The 22,799-nt window shown below is 39.3% G+C and overlaps 1 protein-coding gene across 1 annotated transcript; it reads right to left on the bottom strand.

Annotated features, from left to right (window-relative positions):
- Positions 1 to 13,486: 13,486 nt before the first annotated feature.
- On the bottom strand, positions 13,487 to 22,368 carry LOC107788410 (ribonuclease MRP protein subunit POP4-like; the record flags this gene model as incomplete). Its single annotated transcript, XM_016610095.2, is given in 10 exon segments — positions 13,487 to 13,775; positions 13,869 to 14,018; positions 17,783 to 17,884; positions 18,176 to 18,234; positions 18,358 to 18,426; positions 19,481 to 19,743; positions 19,834 to 19,910; positions 20,009 to 20,044; positions 22,096 to 22,228; positions 22,231 to 22,368. Coding segments are annotated over 9 exon segments (975 nt in total), but the record flags the coding sequence as incomplete, so codon positions are not given.
- Positions 22,369 to 22,799: the final 431 nt, after the last annotated feature.

Below are 22,799 nucleotides of genomic sequence, written 5' to 3'. Positions count from 1 at the left end.
CTTACTTCATATATAATTAAAAATACCTAGTGGGAGACCCATGATAAATCAGTTTTTTCACAATTCCTATCAAGATTCTCTCCTATAGTGGGATTGCAACGGCTCTTGTCTACAAGCTCGATATTGACTCGGGTTTTCGGTCTTGACTCGAGCTCTCGATCTTGGCTTGAGCTCGATTCTGACTCGAACCCTTGAATTGATTCGGGGTTAATGTTGGTCGGTCTCTGGATCATAAGCTCGACAACTTTACTTTGCATTATAGTTCGATTTGGATTCGAGCTTGATTATAATATCGAGCTCGACATTGATCAGCCCCTCGGACTCGAAGCTTGTTTGTACCATCTTCGGAACCCATCTCGAAGTCTTACTTCGATCGATTATGTTTCGAACTCGATCAATCGTACGAAGGCCGAAATCTATTTCGACCGTATACAAATAGTCCCCTCGTTTCTTAGGAAGAATATAGTGAGAAACAATATGATTTTTCAACTGCTCGATCGGATTATAAGCTGACGTTTACATTGGGCTCGACCATGACACACGTGATAGATGTTCCGTCGATTTAGTCTTTCAAGGTATTTAATGCATGTCAGACGGTGGTCGGCCACCGCTGATATTGAACCGCCATTGCTTAAACCTATAAATAATCCTTCCTTTTATCATTTATCACTTTTACATCTTTCAATCTTCCAAATTCCCCAATTTCTTTTTCGTATTCTCTGAGTTTATTCGCAAATCTGTGATTCTTCTTTGCAAAATTCTTCTTCCAAATTACCAAATCCTTGTCACCTTCTTTACGTCCAAAATGGTGAAGACATCCAAAACTGTCCCCCAAAAATAAAAAGCTTATTCTTCCCAATCCGCCGCCGATAAAACACCGGTGGATCCCCGTCCTGAGGAGTGTGTTCCGGCGGCGTGTGTTCTTACCTCCGATTTCAAACTTGATAAAGGTTCGTCGGTTCCTGGCCGATGTGAGCCCGTATCGAGATATATTTGTTCGATAATCCGGGAGCACATGGAGCCGATAAAAAAAGATTGTAACTGGGAGAACAAAGAGGTGGAAGTGCTGTCTCCTGAAGAGGATATTACTACTCACGTGAGAGGGGTTTTAAGCGTGTATGCTTACCCTTTCACGTTAGGTCCCCTCGACCCTGTTATCATAGATTTTTGTATGCCTTTCACCCTCGATCATCTTGTCTGATTATACTGTCCTCGACTTTTTCAAGGAGGGTTAATAAAACTCCAAGGTCGAGCTACCAAGGCTTTGTTCTCGAGTATAGACGGGGATAAGGATCGAGACTGGATGGGCCGATTCGTTCGAGTGAGGACTTTGGACCTGATCCCAACCGAAAAGATGCCTTTTTTCGAGGAGTGGAACATGAAGCGTAAGTGTAATTCTGATGTTATCTCCTATTATGCTGTTCTTTCATTTCTTTTCTCACCAATATTCCCCTTTTGTGATGCAGCGGTTCCCTGGATACCCGGCGCAGTGCCCGATCTCAAGAACTGGGTACGTGATCTGGTTTCGACCTCCTCATATGCCGAGCTCTCATGGCGCGGCTTGTCAAAGGGCCGATGGGAGGCCAAAAATCACGGTGAGCACTTCTCTCGTATCTTTTGGTAATTCGAATAAGATGTTTTTCACATACTTCAGTAAAAAATTTCGTATGCAGGTATGGGCAAGGATGCGGTTTTGAGGCCCTCGTCTGTCGAGGAAGAGGCTTCAGCCTTTGTCCCAAAGCCGGTGAAAGATAATAAGAGGAAAAGAGCCCCCGTCCTCGAAGATCAAAAATCGAAGAAGAGTACGGCTCGTAAGCCGAATAAGAATGCCATTCCTTTGGGTGTAGAATCAGTTCTGCGTCTGAGGGATGAAAAAGAAGAAGAAGAAGAAGAGAACGATGGGTCTGTTATAGCGGCCCGAACAAAGAAAACCACAGATGTTCCACAGGCAGCTGGATCGATGGTGGTTCATAAGGCTATATCGGAGAGAGATTCAGGTAGAGTCCCCGAGTTGCTAGAGATTGAAGATGTTTCCCATCGAAGCCGACGGATGGGGGATATATCTGAAGGGGCTCTTCCCGAATCTTTTTGAACCGAAGAGAATGCCCCAGATGACTCATTTGGGGCAGTGGCAATCGAAGGCTCACCCACCTTCCCTGTGTTTTCCGCAGGGGCGATTCGGAAAGCCCAAGCTTTGGGGGCCATCGAATTAGACGGGCCTTATGATGGAGAAAATCCTTTTCGTGACCTATTCATCGGCGTCAAAGACACTGCCGGTACAAGTGACGCATCAGATCTTTTTCACGGAGTGCAGCAAGCTTTGAATCACGCAGGCCTTAAATCATATTGTGTTACCTTTAAGTTTGCTTTTCTTTTCTGACTTCGTTTCTTCTTTCTTTGCAGGCCGCAGCCGTTCATCGAGAATCATGTTCTCGGTCCCGAACCGAGCTGCGTTGATACGAGGACAAGCTTCAACGGGTTACGAGAGAGAGGAACTCCTTAAAGTTCCTTTTGGGCCAAAGGGGAGAGGAAATAAAAGACCTCCAAGCTGAGTTGGCCAGGGATCACCAAGATTATATCGATCTATCCGAGCAGGTAATAATGCTTTTAAAAGCCTAATACCGGAATGATGACTAATCTTTCAGTCTTACAGCTGCAGCAGAAAATCGAGATGATCAGAAAACTCCGTGAAGAAGTCTATGTGATAAGAACGGAGTCTTTGAAGTGGAAAGAAGGAATGGACCGTTTTGCTGTAGAGAAAGTAACTGCTCGAGCCCAATTGTCATCGACCGAAAACCAACTTCAAAAAATGAAGGAGAAAAGCTCGGTCCAAACAAGAAGAATAGAGGAGCTCGAGGCTCGGTTGACCTCTGTACTTGCCAAGGCCGAATCTGACGCCGAAAAAGCAAAGGCCGATACAGATGCACTTGTGGCCGTCTATCGGGCCGATGCTGAAGCTGCCTAGGTCCAAGCAAGAGAGGCAGCCGAGACCGCCAATACTCGAGCACATTGAGTCGCCGAACTTGCTAATTGTCGATCTCGGAGGGAGACCCTCGAGGAGATCCATGCTCGAGGTTTCGACCTCGCTGAAGAGATAAAAAGGGCCAAAGAACTCGAAGCCGAAGCTGAAGCCTTGGTTTCCGATGATGATGATGATGACAATGATGATGACGATGGGAGTAAGAGCGGATCCGAGAACGGGGAGGGGGGGGATCTCGATAGAGAATAGACCGCTCCTGGGGATGACCAAGAAGCTTAGTCCTTAATTTTTACGTTGTAATCAATCATGTAAATAATTTTGTATATATAAATACTCCCTTTTTTGCCGACTTGCTTCTGTTTTGTTTCCTGTCTTGTGAAGACTTTATTCACGCCTTATGAATATTTTCACAAGGATTTGAACAACTTAATCAAATTTGGACTTCGTAGCCTCTATAACCGAGCAAGCGCTTACTCAATATTAAAATAAGGTAGCTCGTATGCTTAGTGATCGAGTTGAGTGATTGTCTGAACATAGGCTTACTCAAACTTGAAGTGATGTAGCCCATAGGATTAGTAGTCGATTGAATGATTCGAACTCGAAGTAATGTAGCCCATAGGCGTAATTTTCGAGTGAGTGCTTACTCGAACTCGAAATAAAAATAGCTCGCAGGCTTAGTAGTCGAGTGAATGATTCGAACTCGAAGTAATGTAGCCCGTAGGCATAATAGTCGAGTGAATACTTGCTCGAACTCGAAATAAAAATAGCCCGTAGGCTTAGTGATCGAGTGAGTGCTTGCTCGAACTCGAAATAAAAGTAGCCCGTAGGCTTAGTGGTCGAGTGAGTGTTTGCTAGAACTCAAAATAAATGTAGCCCGTAGGCATAATAGTCGAGTGAATGATTCGAACTCGAAGTAATGTAGCCCGTAGGCTTAGTAGTCGAGTGAATGATTCGAACTCGAAGTAATGTAGCCCGTAGGCATAATGGTCGAGTGAGTGCTTGCTCGAACTCGGAATAAAAATGGCCCGTAGGCTTAGTAGTCGAGTGAATGATTCGAACTCTAAGTAATGTAGCCCGTAGGCGTAATGGTCGAGTGAGTGCTTGCTCGAACTCGAAATAAAAATAGCCCGTAGGCTTAGTGGTCGAGCGAGTGCTTGCTCGACCTCGAAATAATGTAGCCCGTAAGCGTAATGGTCGAGTGAGTGCTTGCTCGAACTCGAAATAAAAATAGCCCGTAGGCTTAGTGGGCGAGTGAGTGATTGCTCGAACTCGAAATAAAAGTAGCCCGTAGGCTTAGTGGTCGAGCAAATGTTTCGAACTCGGAGATTTATCTTAATTCTATTTGCATAATAAATCTCAAAATAAAGGAATTTTTCTTGGATGTAAGATATCGGTAAAGAGGAGAACTTTCTTTGCAAGTCATTATACATGCGTTCATGTTTTGCGTCAGGGCTAGGTCCAACTACATGAGCGTGGTTCGTTTTGACCTTTGGCTCTTACAACTTTTCCTATTGGAACCCCGTTATTGCGAAATAACTTCTTTGCATCAGAACTTGATATATTTGAGGGGCTAATGCCCCCCAGTATTCGAGGTCGATTGTAAAGAGGCCTTGAATACTGTCGTATTGTTTTCAAGTACAACACGATCATTGGTTGCCTCATTAAAAATCTTGCCGGAAGACCCATTTGGGATAAAACCGGTCTAAAGGAAAAAGAATGCAACGCGTGCTTTTGGACCTAAGGCTTCGTATTGAAGGATCCATCTTAGCTCCTAATCGGACTTCTGCAGGGGTTAGTTTTGAAATGTAAACAAATATGGGACGGTCGTACCTTAGTAGTAGTATCGTTTTATATGCGACACATTCCAATTGCTTGATAGTTGTTTGCCGTTTATAATGCCGAGCTTGTATGATCCCTTTCCGACGTTTTCGAGAACCTGATATGATCCTTCCCAGTTCGGTCCTAGTTTTCCTTCATTTGGATTTTGGGTATTGAGAGTGACTTTCCTTAGCACTATGTCCCCGGGCTTAAAATGGCGAAGCTTGGTTCTTCGATTATAGTATTTTTCGATTCGTTTCTTTTGGGCGGCCAATTGGACGAGAGCAGCTTCTCGTTTTTCGTCCGATAATTCGAGGCTAGTATTCATAGCCTGGTTATTTGATTCTTCTGTTGTATATCGAAATCTGGCACTGGGTTCGCCGACTTCGACTGGTATCAAGGCTTCGAACCCATATACTAAGGATAACGGGGTTGCCCCCGTACTAGATTTTGATGTTGTTAGATACGCCCAAAGGACTTCGGGTAGGATTTCTCTCCATTTTCCTTTAGCGTCATTCAGCCTCTTCTTTAGGTTTTGAATGATAGTTTTGTTCGTTGATTCGGCCTGTCCGTTCCCACTAGGGTGATACAGTGTTGATAATATCCTTCTTATTTTGTGGTCTTCGAAGAATTTCGTCACTTTGCTGCCGACAAATTATTTTCCATTGTCAAACACTATTTCGGCGGGTATCCCGAATCGATATACGATATGATCCCAGATAAAGTCTATAACCCATTTCTCTCTTACATTCTCGAAAGCCTGTGCTTCAACCCATTTAGAGAAATAGTCAGTCATAAATAAAATGAATTTAGCTTTACCTGGGGCCGATGGCAGAGGGCCGACGATATCCATTCCCCATTTTATGAATGGCCATGGGGATGTGACTGAGTGAAGTTGCTCTCCGGGTTGATGGATCATTGGTGCAAACCTTTGACATTTGTCACATTTTCAAACAAATTCCTTTGCATCTTTGCCCATATCGATCCAATAATACCCTGCCCTGATTATTTTTTGGACTAATGAATCGACACCAGAGTGATTCCAACAAGTGCCCTCGTGAACCTCACGTAGGATGTAATCGGTATCTCCTGGACCTAAGCATACTGCCAATGGTCCATCGAATGTCCTTCGGTATAGCGTTCCATATGAAGCCAACGTGAATTGAGTAGCTTTGGTTCGTAGGGCCCTTGAAGCTTTAGGGTCCGATGGGAGCTTTCCGTTCTTTAAGTATCCAATATACTTATTTCTCCAATCCCAGGTTAAGCTCGTAGAATTTATCTCGGCATGACCTTCTTCGATCACAGATCTCGAGAGTTGAACGACAGTCCCTGAGCTCAACTCACCTTCCTCGACCGATGATCCCAAATTCGCAAGTACATCAGCCTCACTGTTTTGCTCTCGTGGAACATGCTGTAAAGTCCATTGTTTGAAATGGTGCAAAGTGACATGTAGTTTGTCCAAATACCTTTGCATTCTATCTTCTCGAACTTCGAATATTTTGTTTTACTTGATTTACCACCAGCAAAGAGTCACACTTGGCTTCAATGACTTCTGCTCCCAAGCCTTTAGCTAGCTCGAGACCTGCAATCATGACCTCATACTCGGCCTCGTTGTTAGTCAACCTGGTAGTTTTAATAGATTGTCTAATAGTGTTACTCGTGGGTGGCTTTAAAACTATGCCTAGCCCGGACCCCTACACATTCGAAGCCCCGTCCGTAAAAAGGGTCCATACCCCCGATGACGCAACCGATTTCAACAAGAGTTCTTTTTCGACTTCGGGTACGAGGGTTGGCATGAAATCGGCCACGAAGTCTGCTAAAATGTGAGACTTGATGGACGTATGGGGTTGATATTCGATATCGTACCCACTGAGTTCGACGGCCCATTTGGCCAATCGGCCTGATAGTTCGGGCTTGTGCAAAATATTACGAAGCGGGTAAGTGGTTAATGCGCATATGGGGTGATATTGAAAGTACGGACTTAACTTTCTAGAGGTGCTTATCAGTGCAAGTGCCAATTTTTCAAGGTGCGGATATCTAGTTTTCGCTTCTCCTAAGGTCCGACTTATATAATAAACGGGAAATTGCATACCTTGCTCTTCTCGAATTAGGACACCGCTTACTGCGATTTCCGATACTGCCAAGTACAAGCAAAGTTTTTTGTCTATTTTTGGAGTATGAAGTAGTGGTGGGCTCGATAGATATCGTTTTAGTTCCTCTAGAGCCTGTTGGCATTCCGGAGTCCAAGCAAAATCGTTCTTCTTTTTGAGCAGAGAGAAAAATTTGTGACTTTAATCTGACGATCTCGAAATGAATCGGCCTAAGGCTGCAATCCGTCCCGTTAGCCTCTGTACAGCTTTCACACTGTCCACGATGGTGATGTCTTAGATGGCCTTGATTTTATCGGGGTTAATCTTGATTCCCTTATTTGACACCATGAAGCCGAGGAACTTGCCCGAACCGACCCCGAAAGCACATTTTTCGGGTGTTGAGCTTCATGTTGTATTTCCTCAAAATCTCGAACATTTCCTGCAAATGGGTCAAATGGTCCTCTGCGCGCAGGGACTTAACTAGCATGTCATCAATATAAACTTCTATTGATTTACCTATTTGTTCTTCGAATATTTTATTTACTAGGCGTTGGTAAGTAGCTCCTACATTTTTGAGCCCGAAGGGCATCACATTATAAAAATATGTTCCATATTTGGTGACAAATGAACTCTTTTCCCGATCTTTTGGGTTCATCTGGATTTGATTATACCCGAAATAGGTATTGAGAAAAGTGAGGATCACGTGGCCGGCCGTGGCATCGATCGTGCGATCGATGTTGGGCAGCGAAAAGGAATCTTTGGGGCATGCTTTGTTCAAATCCTTATAATCCACACATATTCTAAGTTTGTTCCCTTTTTAGGTACTACAACTACATTGGCTAACCATTCAGGATATTTCACCTCCTGAATGGACCCTATCTTGAGAAGTTTGGTTACCTCGTCCCTTATGAATGCGTACTTTACCTCGGACTGGGATCTTTTCTTTTGCTTTACCGGTCTGAACCTAGGGTCCAAGCTTAGCCGATGCGTCGTTATGTCCGTTAGGATCCCTGTTATATCTAAATGGGACCAGGCAAAGTAATCAATGTTATCGATAAGAAATTGAATAAGTTTCTTCCTAAGTTCGGGGCTTAACCCCGTTCCTAGGTATACCTTCCGTTCGGGCCAATGCTCGATTAGTGTGACTTGATCCAATTCCTCAATCGTTGATTTCGTAGCGTCAGAATCATCGGGAATCACGAAGGACCGAGGGATCCTCTGATCATCATCTTCTTCGATATTCTGGTTATCTGGTTGGGTCAAAGCCGATATCTGTGATTGCTATTTGGTATCTCGTTCCCCTTCTGAGCCCAATCCATTTACTGGCGAAGGCGAGGATATTTGTTTTGCTTCCTCGACGGAGAGCATTTCTCTTGCGGCTGGTTGTTCTCCACACACTATTTTGACTCCTCTCGATGTTGGGAATTTAAGGACCTGGTGTATGGTCGAAGGTACCGCTCTCATGTTGTGGATCTATGGCCTTTCGAAAAGGGCATTGTATCTCATGTCGCCTTCGATCACGTGGAACTTCGTTTCCTGGATGGTTCTAGCCACATTTATCGGTAGAATTATCTCGCCTTTGGTGGTTTCACATGCCATATTGAATCTGTTTAGAACCAGGGTTGCGGGTACAATCTGGTCCTGCAGGCCGAGCTATTCTACGACCTTCAATATGATGATGTTGGCCTAGCTACCTGGATCAATCAGCACACGCTTCACTTTAGTTTTATTCATGAGTATGGATATTTCTAGTGCATCGTTATGATGTTGTATGACTCCTTCTGCATCTTCATCATTGAAGGACAAAGTTCCTATGGGTGTGTAATCTTGAGTTCGAGATCGATTTTCCCTCACAATCGATGTCTTAGTGCGTTTAAGCACCGGCCCCTGAGGGGTATCGGCGCCACCGATTATCATGTGAATGACGTGTTGTGGTTCTTCTTGTTCGTTTTGCTTTCCGAAATCCCTATTTTTAAAATGGTTCTTCGCCCTATCGCTTAAAAATTCTTGAAGGTGCCCTTTGTTGAATAACCGGGCTACTTCCTCTCTTAGTTTCCTGTAATCTTCCACTCTGTGGCCATGGGTGCCATGATATTCGCACATTTGATTGGGATTCTTCTAGGCAGGATCGGTCTGTATGGGTCGAGGCCATTTAGTGTCTTTGATGCGTACGATAGCTGACACGATAGTGGATGCATCAATGCTAAAGTTATATTCCGATAACCGAGGCGCTTCCTTAGATCCGGCAAGCCTATCAAACCTACTTCTGTTCATCAGCACTCGGGACCCTTGAACTAGATCATTTCTTTTGTTATTTTGCCTGGGGTTATGTCTCGATTCACTGACTCTGCGGTTTCCGTTGTACAATCGGTATCGATTCCCGATCGAACCTTGTTCTCGATTAATATCCCTTCTAACAACGGGTTCAGACCCCAATTGATCGTCTTCGACCTTAATTTTTGATTGGTACCGATTGTGCATGTCGGCCCACGTGATGGCTGGGTATTCGATCAGGCTATGCTTTAACCATCGTGAAGCCGTCGAACTTCGTTCGTTCAAACCTTGAGTGAAAGCCTGAACAGCCCAATCGTCTGTGACTGGTGGCAGATCCATTCGTTCCATTTGGAAACGAAATACGAACTCCCTCAGCATCTCGTTATCCTTTTGTTTTACCTTGAAGAGGTTTGATTTCCTTTTTGCGACTTTTATGGCGCTGGCATGTGCTTTCACAAAAGAATCTGCTAACATGGCGAACGAGTCGATGGAATTTGGTTATAGGTTGTGATACCAAATCATTGCTCCCTTCGAGAGGGTCTCTCCAAATTTTTTTAACAACACAGATTCGATTTTATCGTCTTCTAAATCATTGCCCTTGATGGCACATGTGTAATAAGTGACGTGCTCGTTGGGATCGGTCGTTCCATTATATTTGGGAATTTCAGGCATACAGAATTTTTTGGGGATTGGTTTTGGGGCTGCGCTCGAGGGAAAAGGTTTTTGCACGAATTGTTTTGAATCCAACCATTTTATCATTGGTGGAGCTCCCGGGATCTGATCGACCCTAGAGTTATATATTTCTACTTTTTTATCGTTGGCTTCGACACGCTTTGTGAGTTCCTCGAGCAATTTAGCAATTTTGGGAGTAGTCCCCGATTCTTGCTCATTTGACTTCACTATGGCTGGCTCCGTTCTGTGGGTGATTTCTCGAGGTGGATTGGGCTCCAGGCTGCTTTGTAGCTGGCTTTGGCTCTGCAACTGAGCTATTGCTGCCTGTTGAGCTTGCAACATTTCGAAAATCATACGCAAGCTGACGCTGTTTTCCTCGACGTTATGGGTATCTCGAGCTGCAGACCGAGTGCCACCATGAATGCTATTTTCGGGTTCAGAATGTAGGTTCGCCTCAATGGCCACATGCGAATTGATATCTATCAGTGCTCCGATTCGGGCTCCAACGGCATTGACAAATGGTCTTTCGGTACTGGGTGTCAAGTTATTGTTCTTATCTTGAAGACCGGCTTCGTTATCGATCGGTGTGGCCATTTGACTGGTAGTTAGTCGTTGCTAATCCGAAATCCAAGATATTTTCGAAAACAAGCGCAAAACAAAACGGTGTGTTTTTGTTGATTCGTATCAAATAACCACTGTTATCCTTAGCCCCACGGTGGGCGCCAAACTGTTTACCCGAAAAATAGATAGAGTTGAATTTGTACGTAGTTCTAAGGATATGTAGTGTAGCTTAATACAAATCGTAAGGATAAATAGAAATATCAAGTATGGATTGCAAAACATGCAAAATAGACAAGGTTGTAAAGAAGATGAATTTTAGAACTAAACAAGTGGAATCAAATTAAGAAGCTTGAAAGAACAACTCTTCACTATAGGAGAATATGGTGCTTGAATTGCAATGTTAGCAAACACTTGCCCCTACAGAAATGATAATCATCCCCTTTATAGTAGAGGGATCTTACTTTAGATATAATTAAAAATACGTAGTGGGAGACCCATGATAAATCAGCTTTTCCACAATTCCTGCCAAGATTCTCTCCTCTAGTGGGATTGCAACGGCTCTTGTCTACAAGCTCGATATTGACTCGAGTTTTCGGTCTTGACTCGAGCTCTCGATCTTGGCTTGAGCTCGATTCTGACTCGGACCCTTGAATTGATTCGGGCTTAATGTTGGTCGGTCTCTGGATCATAAGCTCGACAACTTTACTTTGCATCATGGTTCGATTTGGATTCGAGCTTGATTATAATATCGAGCTCGACATTGATCGGCCCCTCGGACTCGAAGCTTGTTTGTACCATCTTCGAAACTCATCTCGAAGTCTTACTTCGATCGATTATGTTTCGAACTCGATCAATCGTACGAAAGCCGAAATCTATTTCGACCGTATACAAATATAAACCTTTCACTTTATTTATTTATTTATTTTTCACTCGTGATTGCAAAACCAAATGTACAATTGAAAGAGCAAGAAATGAGAGTCCACTAGTGTTTACATGAAAAATGTCAAGTTGATGTGGTGCCTAACCATTTGGTACTTATACTTTTGTACCTAATACCAACGTAGTGCCTTTCTCTGATTCCCATGTACCTTGGAATCAAAGGATACTATATATAGAGGTTGCTCTTCCTTTTGAAACACGTTTCAATTATTAACCTTTCAAACATAGAAAGATTACACAAACCTTTCTAAGAAGGAAGAAAGACTTTAGAATCTTCAGACAAATATTGACATTGTCTCTTCCCTCAATTTATAATGTTTCTTTCCTCTTAGCATATATATAACAAGCTTGTATAAATTTCTCTTTTGGCAGGGAAGTGAAACTTTGCTCACATACCCTTAAAAAGCATATGAGAGTCTCTGGTCCTATTGGTTTTGGGCATCATTGAAAATTTTAGACCAAATATATATACTGATCCTTAAAGTTGGTTTCAGTTTCCATTTTAACACTTCAACTAAGGTCATTACCTATTGAATACTTAAACTCTAACAAAATTGTACCTATTGAACACGAACTATGACATGACATAGTATGTGAAATCACACCCTCTTTTGAGAGCGTGAAAAGGAAAAGTAAAGGAAATAATTTTTTTAATTTTAGATTTTTATCTTCTCTCCTTAATTTTAATTTTTGAGTTTAATTAGGAAATATTTTTTTGCTGTCATCACCTTTAGGACAGCTCCCCCCGATAGCCACGGCCTCCGAAACCAACTCCATCTCCTTTATTTTGGAGTTCTAATTTCATTTTAGAGTTGGATTCCTTCACTAAATTGATTTTATTCATCATTTTTGCTACCTGAGAATCTAATTTGAGGAGAAAATTTTGACTTCCATTGGAGCATCGAGTTTGAATTAAAAACAAAAAAATAGATCTGAAAATTTTGAGTAGAAATCAATTGGTTGTTATAGATTCTAGTTGGAAACATTTGTTAGAATCTGAATCTAAAGTTTGAGTGCATTTTTGAATTAGTTCAAATTGTATTCTTGGGTCAAATATTTCATAGCCGCTCGACGAGGAAGATGACATGGGTTTCCTTAAGTTCGTGTATGTTTGATCAAATTAATTACTGAATTTTGTTCTAATCGTCATTCAGAGTCTATAATTACATTTGAGTTCGATTGGAGATGTATAGGCTGAGATCGGATTAACAAAAACCTAAGCAAAATTGAAGAATACCAACTAAGTTTATTTTAATTTGTTATTGGTTTGTTCAGATAATTGTGGTTGCTTCTATTCGTTATTTGGAGAAGATGGGGCAAGAAAAATTTGGCCAGTGAGGAGTTGGAGACGACGGCGGTAGGGACTGTGCAGGGTTGGGGATGATGCAGGCAAGAAATTTTTCTTTTCTTTTATTTTCTTTTTTTCCTTTCAGATTTTAGTTTTTTTTGTCTTTGTTGACATGTCATTTTATCATTGGTCTTGTTTGCCAAGTAGATAGCAACTGATATTCACACACCAAAGATGATTTGGGATTATCAAAGTTGTATTTAATAGGTACACTTTTGTTGGAATTGAAGTATTCAATGGCTAATGACCTTAGATGAAATGTCAAAATGAAAATTAAAACCAACTTTAAGGGGCTGCGTATATATTTGGCCAAAGTTTTACCTTAAGTTAGGCTGATAAGTACAATTCAGAGTTTCAATTCTATAATTTAAACCAAACATGCATGAATGCAAGAAGAGAAGCTTTCTCCAAGAAAACTGTAGGTCTTTTATTTGAACAGTAAAATCAATATGATAAATATTTCTTTCAGAATAAAAGTTAACCGTACAAATCTAAATGATCCAAGGGATATCCCGATTTGCAAATCAATTTCTGGTGCAGCAACTGATATGCTCCTTGAACAGGGTCTACTGAAAATAACATCTCTATCTCCACAAGATAAAGGTAAGGTCGCGTATACATTACACACTATCCTCTCCAGACCCCATTACCTTGTCGTTGTTGCCTTTACTTTTATCATTGAGAAAAAGAATACCTAACAAGATGCTTCCTCTATTAAAATTTCCAAAACTAAATACCCCTTTAGATGCCTCCTCCAGTGGCGGACGCACATGGTGGCAAGCAGGTTTAACTGAACCCGCTTCATGAAAAAATAATAGTAAGTATATGTATAAATTAGGATTAAAGCTGCATAAATTTTGTATAAATACTTTATTTGAACCCACTTGACAACTAGTACTATTTTACGACTAAAGTTATGTACTTTTAAGATTGAACCCGCTTGCACAAAATTCTGGGTCCGCCACTGGCCTTATCTATTCTCCCACTGTAAGCCCAAAGTATCTTCCTTTTCATCATCAACCTCCGCTAAAAGAATGAAACCTAGGCCGAGCAATCTCCCAAGCAATGATACGGCCATTGGAATCAATCTTCCCTGTAAAATGATATTGCAAAAAGGATGTTTAATCATAACGAAAGCTTGTCGTGACATTTTTAGACATGTAGTTGTGAATAAAGCCACTCTCACCTGAAGCAATGCCAAGAAATTTTCCGTATGATAAATATCTGTCTTAACAATATCATGTAATCATGTTTCTTGAACTGAGTTTGTCTCCGAGCAATGTAACTTTCCAGCAGTCCACTTGTAGCATAAATACAGAAAGCTTTTTTGGCACAACTGCAAAAGCAGTGAAAAAACAAGTATTAACAACAACTGGACTTCTGCATTCTTGGCCCATCCCCTTCTCTCGGGATAAATCAAAAAGGGAAAGAGTAGTAGTTTTTTCTCAGCTTGGTTAAAGATTTTCGAGCTCTTTGCATGTTGCACTTCTCATGTATACATCATCATTTCTATCTATGTAAAATGCTTCTCTGCTTAAAAGATTACCAGATATAATATCTGATTTGTCTAATATGCTTTTTCTGGTGGCGTTTGCGTGAGTTTTTATATCTGCATTGTTTAATAAAACGAAAAAGGGCCGGAACTGCCCCTGAAGTATTGGAATTGGTACAAAATTGCCCTCCGTCCACCTATTTGAATAAAAATGCCCCTACCGTTATTTTTTTGGCTCAACATTACCCTTATTACTAACAGAAAATTCATTAAAAAAAATAATTAAATAATATTCACGTGTCACCGTCCCATTGGTCTAACATAAACCCCAACCCGCTCTAATTTTAAAACATAACTGTCTCTCTCTCTCTCTCTCTTCGCTATTTCATATTAGTGAGCATTTACTTACGAGTGTATGTCTACTATTATTCATGAGGCAAACTCAAAATTGAGTTCTCTATTAGAATTATTTTTATGGAAGATGGAAGGAATTGTCATAATCTTCTTAATGCAAAAAGTTTAGATTCTTTTTGTTTATGCAATGGGTATTCTTTGTTATATAATTTTCTTTATTTGAAATTTGTGGGAGGGTTTCTTCACTATTTTTTGTCATTCCTCCGTGAAAATTTGAGGATTTGTTTTTCAATTTTTTTTTTTATTATGTATGTGATGTGTATTTCTATTTTTTATTTATTTCACTATTTATTCAATTAAAATGTAAGCTTTTCTACTCCGTGTAACGGGTATTGTGCAATTGTCACATTTCATACACACTGGGTTCATATGATGTACTAATAATAATTAACAAGTTTTTTAGATCATTTCTTCAGTATTTATTTTCTTATTTTGATTGTTATCATGGATTCAATTTTCTCGATTAGATTATTGTGTTAAGTCTAGTAAAAAAAAGGATTTTCTACTCATAATTTGCAAATGAGAGGCTACTGTGTACGTTGCTATTTTCGGCGGATCCGCCGGTAAATTCCGCCCAAGTAGCAATAAGGCAGATAGAGAGAGAGAAAGAGAGAGAGAGAGAGAGAGAGAGAGAGAGAGAGAGAGAGAGTTGGATTTTAAAATCGGAGCGGGTCTATATTCGGACGGGTTAAGGGTGAGTTTAGTTATATTTTTGTTGAAGTTTAAGTTAGGCCAATGGAACGGTGACACGTGAATATTAATTAAATATTTTTTTTCTTTCAGAATTTTCTGTTAGTAATAAGGGCAATGTTGAGCCAAAAAAATAACGGGAGAGGCATTTTTATTCAAATAGGTGGACGGAGGGCATTTTTGTACCAATTTCGATACTTCAGGGGTAGTTTTGGCCCTTTTCTGTTAATAATATACACTTGCGATTTTAGAATTTGATAACCAGTGTTGTGAAGAGCGTGAAGCGAGGAATAGCGACAAGCCCCTTTTCGCTTAAAGCGAGAAGTGAAGTGCTCGCTTTTTTGAAGTGAAGTGGAATTTTAAAAAAAAAATACTGCATAGACAATTCATGTAACGGTAAGTAAATGTTCAATACTTCAATGTAAAAACTAAACAGTAGCATCAATTAAAGCACAAAATGAGCATCCTATTCTTCTACAAGATTGTCAAATTCTTGTATTCCACTATCATTATTATATTGCTCGTCATCTTCTTCGCCAACATTTCGCTGCTATTTGGACGCTGAAACAATGAAAGAAGGAGGAGGAGGAGGAAGAAATCACATACCTGTTGTTGTTGGTCGTATGTTGAAGTTGAAAAGTGTACAAGACTTGGAACCCCAGTCGCCTCTTTCTCTCTGTTGTTGCTGGTCGTATGTTTTAATAAAAGAACACCTTTCTTTTTTAATTAAATAGGTTGGTGTTTAATCAGAGAAGCGCTCGCTTCGCTTCAGCGCTTCTCGCTTTTTAGTGGGAAGCGCACGCTTTTGCCTACCTGAGTCGCTTCATATAGCAGAAGCGGTCAGAGGGTCGCTTCGCTTCTCGCTTTAAGCGAGGAAGCGACCGCTTTTCACAACCCTGGATAACTTTAGTTTTGGTTTGGGCTCCTTTCTTAACAAAATTGAACCTCTCATCAACTACTTTTCTATTCTTATCTATCTAGTTTCGATTTTGTTTTCATGGTTGGTGATCGTGCTAAATATTCTGTCAATGCTTAGGCAGGAAACATGACGTTCCTAAGAAATATTAAAAGCACACCAGCTTGTTTCCTCCTCCAAATGGATAGGGATGGAAACATTAGGTGTACCTGGGATAGGATGAATTTTCAGGCAGATTCAGTCACCAGTCTGCGTAACCTGCCTCTACATGACAGGCAAATCACAATATAGCAGGGCATCTGCCTAACTCTTTTTTTAATAAATGAATTTCCGACAAAAAAGGTGACAAACAAACTCAAAAGGGAGTTGTATGCACTGAGAATTCATCCTTTTATGCCCAACAAGATGACACATATACTCTCGAAAGAGTAGACTCAAGTGTGTGAAGATAAATTAATGGAATCAAAATTATAGCATTCCTACGTTACCCCTTCATTAATAAGTGTTCTAATGAGTTTGCAACAAGATCAATACATTGGGGGGGAAATCCTAAAAATTAAGAAGATATGGCGCAAATAAAATTTACATACATGATAGGTTGTGCAAAAATGCAAAGAACTCAGGATTTTCACATACAAGGTTGAAGTTAGCTAGAATTATGATTCATGCCTTATATTCCAGTACAGCCTACTTCTAAGACATTGCTCATTCATTCAAAACAGTAACTGATGAAGTAAAGGCCACTGCTCCATTTTGATTTACATCAGAGATACTCTTCAGGATGTGAGAATCCGAGTTTCGGAACTATAGACTTAATTAGCAAGCCTCTGAAAATGTCTCATTCATTCAGTAACTGATGAATTAAAGGTCACTGCTCCATATTGATTTATAGTAGACAGTTCAAAATGTGAGAATTAGTATTGGAACTACAGATTTAGTCAGCAAGCCTCTGGAGCTGTCTATAACATAATAAGAACCAGCTAATCTAAACAATATTTTGGAGGATATACATAATTTACCAACAAGGTGTATCAAGTAAAAGTTTCAGGTTGCAATGACAGCAAAAATTGACGCATGGCAACTCACAGCTTAATGAGAAGCCGAATAACTAAGAATAGCTGAAATAAGGATAAGGTTGGACAAGAGTATATCGAATGAGCCTGAGCTAAGGTAAGATTCCCAGAGAGAGAGTCAGGAAGGGTAACTATCCCTAAAATGTTTCTTTTAGAACAAGAGCAAATCCGCTAAGGTGCCAATTTTCCTGTGAATTCAAAATTGACATACAATCTAATAAAGCTAAAATGCGAATGGCACAAGTAGAGACGAAAACTACCAGAACTTGAAAAAACTGCGGCACTTGGTGTTTATAATTCAATGCTTATCAAGGCGAGTGGCCCCAGCAAAAATTACTCAACCAAGACAGCAAAAGAAAATTAAGGAAAAGAGAAGACAGAAGAAGCAAGCGTCATAATTTATTCTATCCGGCATTAGGGCTACTGAAAGTGGACCGGAAAAGACATATATTTGCCACTTCATAAGTTCATATAGCTAGTTACCAACGAAATGCAAAATTGAACAGGATATAAACCTTGGAATTTGTTGTCGTTTGTGATTATTCCAAATGTTTCTACGGTCTCACGAATCATGATACCACGTACACCACTTAAGCCAGCTATTTTGCACTGAACAACTGCAGGAAATAAATACCATAATGTTTCAGAAACAAAGTTGTTATATTCTCTGTGTGCATGTGCCAGTGTGCAAGAGTTAAACACAGTGAATTCAATTTCTCTATTACAGTTCTGTTTCAGGCTTTATATAAAGGCAACCTCTTATTGTTATTTAGCTCATCACAAAAATGCTTAGGTCCTTGTAAAACATTAATGACAGGACAGACTCAGCGAGTACTAACACCGCATTCCTTAAAATAGTTTTGAAGGGTCTATCTAAAAGAGTTAAAGAGGAGATTGCTTAGTTTTACCTAGAATTAGTGCACCATGTAAGTCTGCATTAAGGAGACATTGTGATAACTGATTTTTCCTGCAAGGCCAATACGGAGATGAGAGAGACATATAAGTCAATTGTTTAGCCGGATCACTAGAGGAAAAGCATCTTTTCCGAAAAAATTAATCCTCAAAAAAAGCAAGAAAACAAAAAGTCAACCCAATATTCTTCAGGAGTTTTGTTACAAAGTCTTTCCACTTATCGTGCATTGGTTTGAAGATGTTATAGCTGCAGAAAAAGCCACAAAAGAGTTATCAGAATTCAGAACAAGAGATGATCTGGGCAACACCAGAAACTGAGTACATAATTTTGCTGCTCAAATCAATAGAGAAATAAAAGGCAAAAAGAACAGCAAATGGGGGGAAAAAGAACACCTAACCTATAAAAGAACAAATCAAAGTAGGGAACTTAGCTAGTCAATATAAGAACAACAATGAAGGCCAAGCCAACACTGGATGCATATAAAAGTTGAAAGGGTATAATACCTTTCAACAAATCAAAGTAGGGAACTTAACTAGTCAATATAAGAACAACAATGAAGGCCAAGCCAACACTGGATGAATATAAAAGTTGAAAGGGTATAATACCATGAGGTATAATCAACTATGAGTATCTAGAAATATTTGGCTCTATGTGAACCCACCATACACAAGCCCTGGAAAAGCATAATCTTTCACTGCTGAACAAGGTGAAGCATCCAACAACTAGCTTTGTCCCTAGAATCCTAGATGAGCAATATAGATAAAAGGTCAAATAAGTAGACAACTGAATTTGATCATCTGGAAGTTGGATTTTATGCAATGGAACCACACGGGTGTAAGATATCCATTTAGGCCTTTAACTTTCTAGATAAGCAATATCTACTGCAAGCAACATTAGGGAGAAGTATTAGCAGCTTATTTCCTCTCGAGGATAACTGCAGATAGATACCACAGCAGACAGAGGACATATGCAACATGAGATTCAGTGTATCAGTTAATCTCTTAATCAAGAATCATCACATGAAAAGGTCATGTTACTGGGTTTCTTTTACACCAAATTTTTTACCATATTAAAATAAATAAATAAATAAATAAATAATAAAACCAAATTTAAATCTACAAACCACCATGAGACTTCAACATTCAACTTTCAACATAGTCAGACTCATCTAGGGAAAAATAAACACATTATACTGTAGCAAGTTGGATTTACACATAATTCCTTGCTGAGAAGGACAGAAAGGTTTTGAAAGGCAAGCTAAAACTAATTTATTCAGGAAAAAAGAAAAAGCGCAACTCACTTATGGAACTCTTGAGGCAAATCAAATGATCCAAACTTCTTATGTTGCTTCATGGACATACGTCTTTTAGATCTCTTTGACTGTCTTTGCAAAGCCCGAATACGAGCTCCAGAAGCAATGCTGCTTTTTTGTACAACATTATCAAGAAGAATCCAGTTATCAACTTTCACATTTTTTGACCCTTGCATATATTTCTGAGCTGAATCACAATGTTGGAGAAGATCATGCAAAATATCATTAACAGTCATGATTTTACTAGAAATCTGCAACAAACAAAGGGGATCGGTAATAAAGAAGCTATTAATTAATCGTGCGCATTCTTGAAACATTATTTTGTTCACACGTGTTCTTACCTCAGTAGTTGTTTTCAAAAGATTCTCGTCTACTGCATGAGAGAGCTGAAGGTATGCTGGATTATTCAGCTCGACATCTATATTGCAGGATGAAATTTTAGCATCCTAAATTGGTCTCATATAAACCTTCCTACAGATAACAATGCAAGAGAAGCATACAGAAGAAAGGTTGTACCTTGAGCAGATGTATGGCCACAAAAAGATAAATAGCCTACAAAGAAGCCAGGAAAATGTTTGGATGAGATACAAGAGGAAATCACATTAAATATTTAACTTATATTCCTGGAAAATGCCACTGTTACACTGTTTTTGGATGCCAAAAGTCAATTACGGATAATTCAAGGAGAATAAAGATTAAAGAGACAAAAAATTCAACAAATCCAAATTCCCTCATTTTGTTTGGCTTCCAAAGAAAATATTAAACCACACAATTAACTTTTTCTTTATAAGGTAAAAAAAACTATACAATAACTTCCGAACATAAAATAATTTTTTACACAGTGAATTATAATACAATTACAACTACTTTCTTTTGAAATGCCAGTTCCAATCACGTATAGAATTCAAAAACACAATTCCAATCAATGAGAAAGAAGTACACATAGTAATTGCAAGTTTGTTTCCTTCTTTTTAAATAACGGGACATCATGGTCCGGCAAGCTGTTCTGTTGTTGGATTCCACTATTGAAGACAATTAATGTAGGCACCGAGGAACATCTGGGAGCATGTGCACTAGGTTGGTCCTGAATAAGTTGAAGAGAAAAACGGACTATCACTACGATTACTAAGTGATACACCATGACGAACTGAGGCAGTTTGGTGACCAGATGAAGGCTCTAGAGGATTTTAATCAAACATAAATCCAATATTCTCACTATTGCAACCAAAACTTCCTGGAAACACTCATCATTCTTCCTCTCTTTCTTCTCCTTCTTTCATATTATCCATCTAGGTATATATGAGGGAATCATTTTCTTTAGTAATCAAAGCTCATCCTATAAAATTCTATACACCCAAACACAACATTGGACATGTAAAACAAGTTCTTGTCCTGAGTGTAGTTAGTCTAAACTTGCGACAAAGGGTGTAGCCCAGTAGTCAATTCAAATCTTGAAGACCAAGGTTCAAATCCCAAAAGAAATTAAAAAATACTAGGTAATTTCTTCAATCCTGCCTAACACTTGGTGGATAGAGTTACCGAATACTTATGCTGGTGGGAGGTAGCATGTACCTAGTGGAATAGCCGAAATGAGCGCAAGCTGGTCTAGACACAAATATTATATATATATATATAAAAAGTAGTTTATCTCAACTTTCGGGGTTTTCTCAACTTTGAATATATCTCAATTCTAAAGGCATTAGACAAAACACCAAGATCAGACTTTTCCTGCTCTGTTTTGCTTCCTCCAAGCTTAGATGATGGTATAATGCGCCTCTGTCCTAAATGCATGTTAGAGTTTGAAATACAAGAGTCCACGCATCAAATTTTCAGCATGACAACCCGAGATGAACTTAATACTAAATAAATTTGACACACACCACATTTAAATAAACTATATATACCACTAACTTTAGAAATTCTTTGAAAAAGTCTTAGTAAATCGAAAATGGATTGACTCATCAATGGCAATAGTGCCAAAATAAATTGGAACAGCCTAAGGACTAGTATTTAACTAAGAAGAAAGGTTGAAACCAGTTCTAGCCTTCTAGATAATCCCAAATAAACACTCATCATCACAGTTAAAGTTAAAGCTACAGCACCCCGCCTCCACCCCCGGGCAAAGAAAAAGACAACTCAACAGCACTCCCCTCCATTGAACCTAAACAGATTAGCTGCTGAATTGTAACTTGAAATTTGTTTGACAAACAGAAGAATATTTTGATAACAGAAGATTAACAAAAAATTGAACATTATTCCACTAAGTCCGCACAGTATAACTGGTTCAAAGCAGGGGTGGAAGTAAAAAACGTTTAGCTTTTTGATCAAATAGTATATCTGTATTAAAATATTTATTAAATAGGTAAAAAAAAAAATTAAAATTAGAATCATATTATTAATACTTGAAATCGTTATTATAAAAATCGATAACCCGTAAAGCTGAAATTGTGACTCCGATTCTGGACTTCAAAGTCCAGATAATTTGCAGTAATTTGATAGCCAGGCATAAAAAAAAATATTTGTGACTATGTAGACAGCACGAATATAGAGGAGGAATCTATTTTTAAAAAAACAGTGAAAGGTAGAGTTAAAAAAGATGAAACCTTTTTTGGATGATATAGCAGAGGAAGTTGCCTTTGCCTTTGAATTGATACCCTGGGAAGTAAGTCCAATGTTGTTTTCATCAACGGCAATTGTTGTTGTTGTTGTTGTTGTTGTTGTTATTGTAACAACTGAAACTTCTTGTTCTTGTGTTGTTGTACCTGAAGCTCAGCTGTGGCTTGAGCAAATTTTCGCTCTAATGCCTCCATTGTTCGCTGCTTCTGCTCCTCAGACCATCGCCATTGTTGTTCTCCCCTCGTCTGCTCGAGCTTTCTATTTGGTTACTATAATATAGAGGTTGTTTCGTTAAGTTGTTTTCGGCTTATGAGCACTTTTCAAGGTTATTACAAGTAAATTGCTTATAATTCATAAATAAGTTACCGTACGGTAAAGTTAATAAGTAAGTGCTTATAACTTGTAAATAAGTTAAAATCTTTTGAATTTTTAGCTTATAAATACTTTAAATTTGATCAAAATTTTTACTATTTTATCTCTAAAATATTACTTTTTAAAATAAAACTCCTACTATACCGATATTCACTGCCTCATATTTCTTCAAACCTAAACCCTTCGCCTCTTCAAGTCTGCAATTCTCGTTGACAATACTTGAGGTAAGGAAATTCTCTATTCCTTTGCATATTTTGTATCTATGTGATTGTGTATTAATCTTTGAATTGTAAGTAATAAACAAGGACATATCAAATTT

Source organism: Nicotiana tabacum, chromosome 19, assembly GCF_000715075.1.
Source record: "Nicotiana tabacum cultivar K326 chromosome 19, ASM71507v2, whole genome shotgun sequence".
In the NCBI taxonomy this organism is placed as follows: domain Eukaryota; kingdom Viridiplantae; phylum Streptophyta; class Magnoliopsida; order Solanales; family Solanaceae; genus Nicotiana; species Nicotiana tabacum.
Note: the sequence above shows the minus strand (reverse complement) of the source record. Positions and strands in the feature narration are given on the sequence as shown.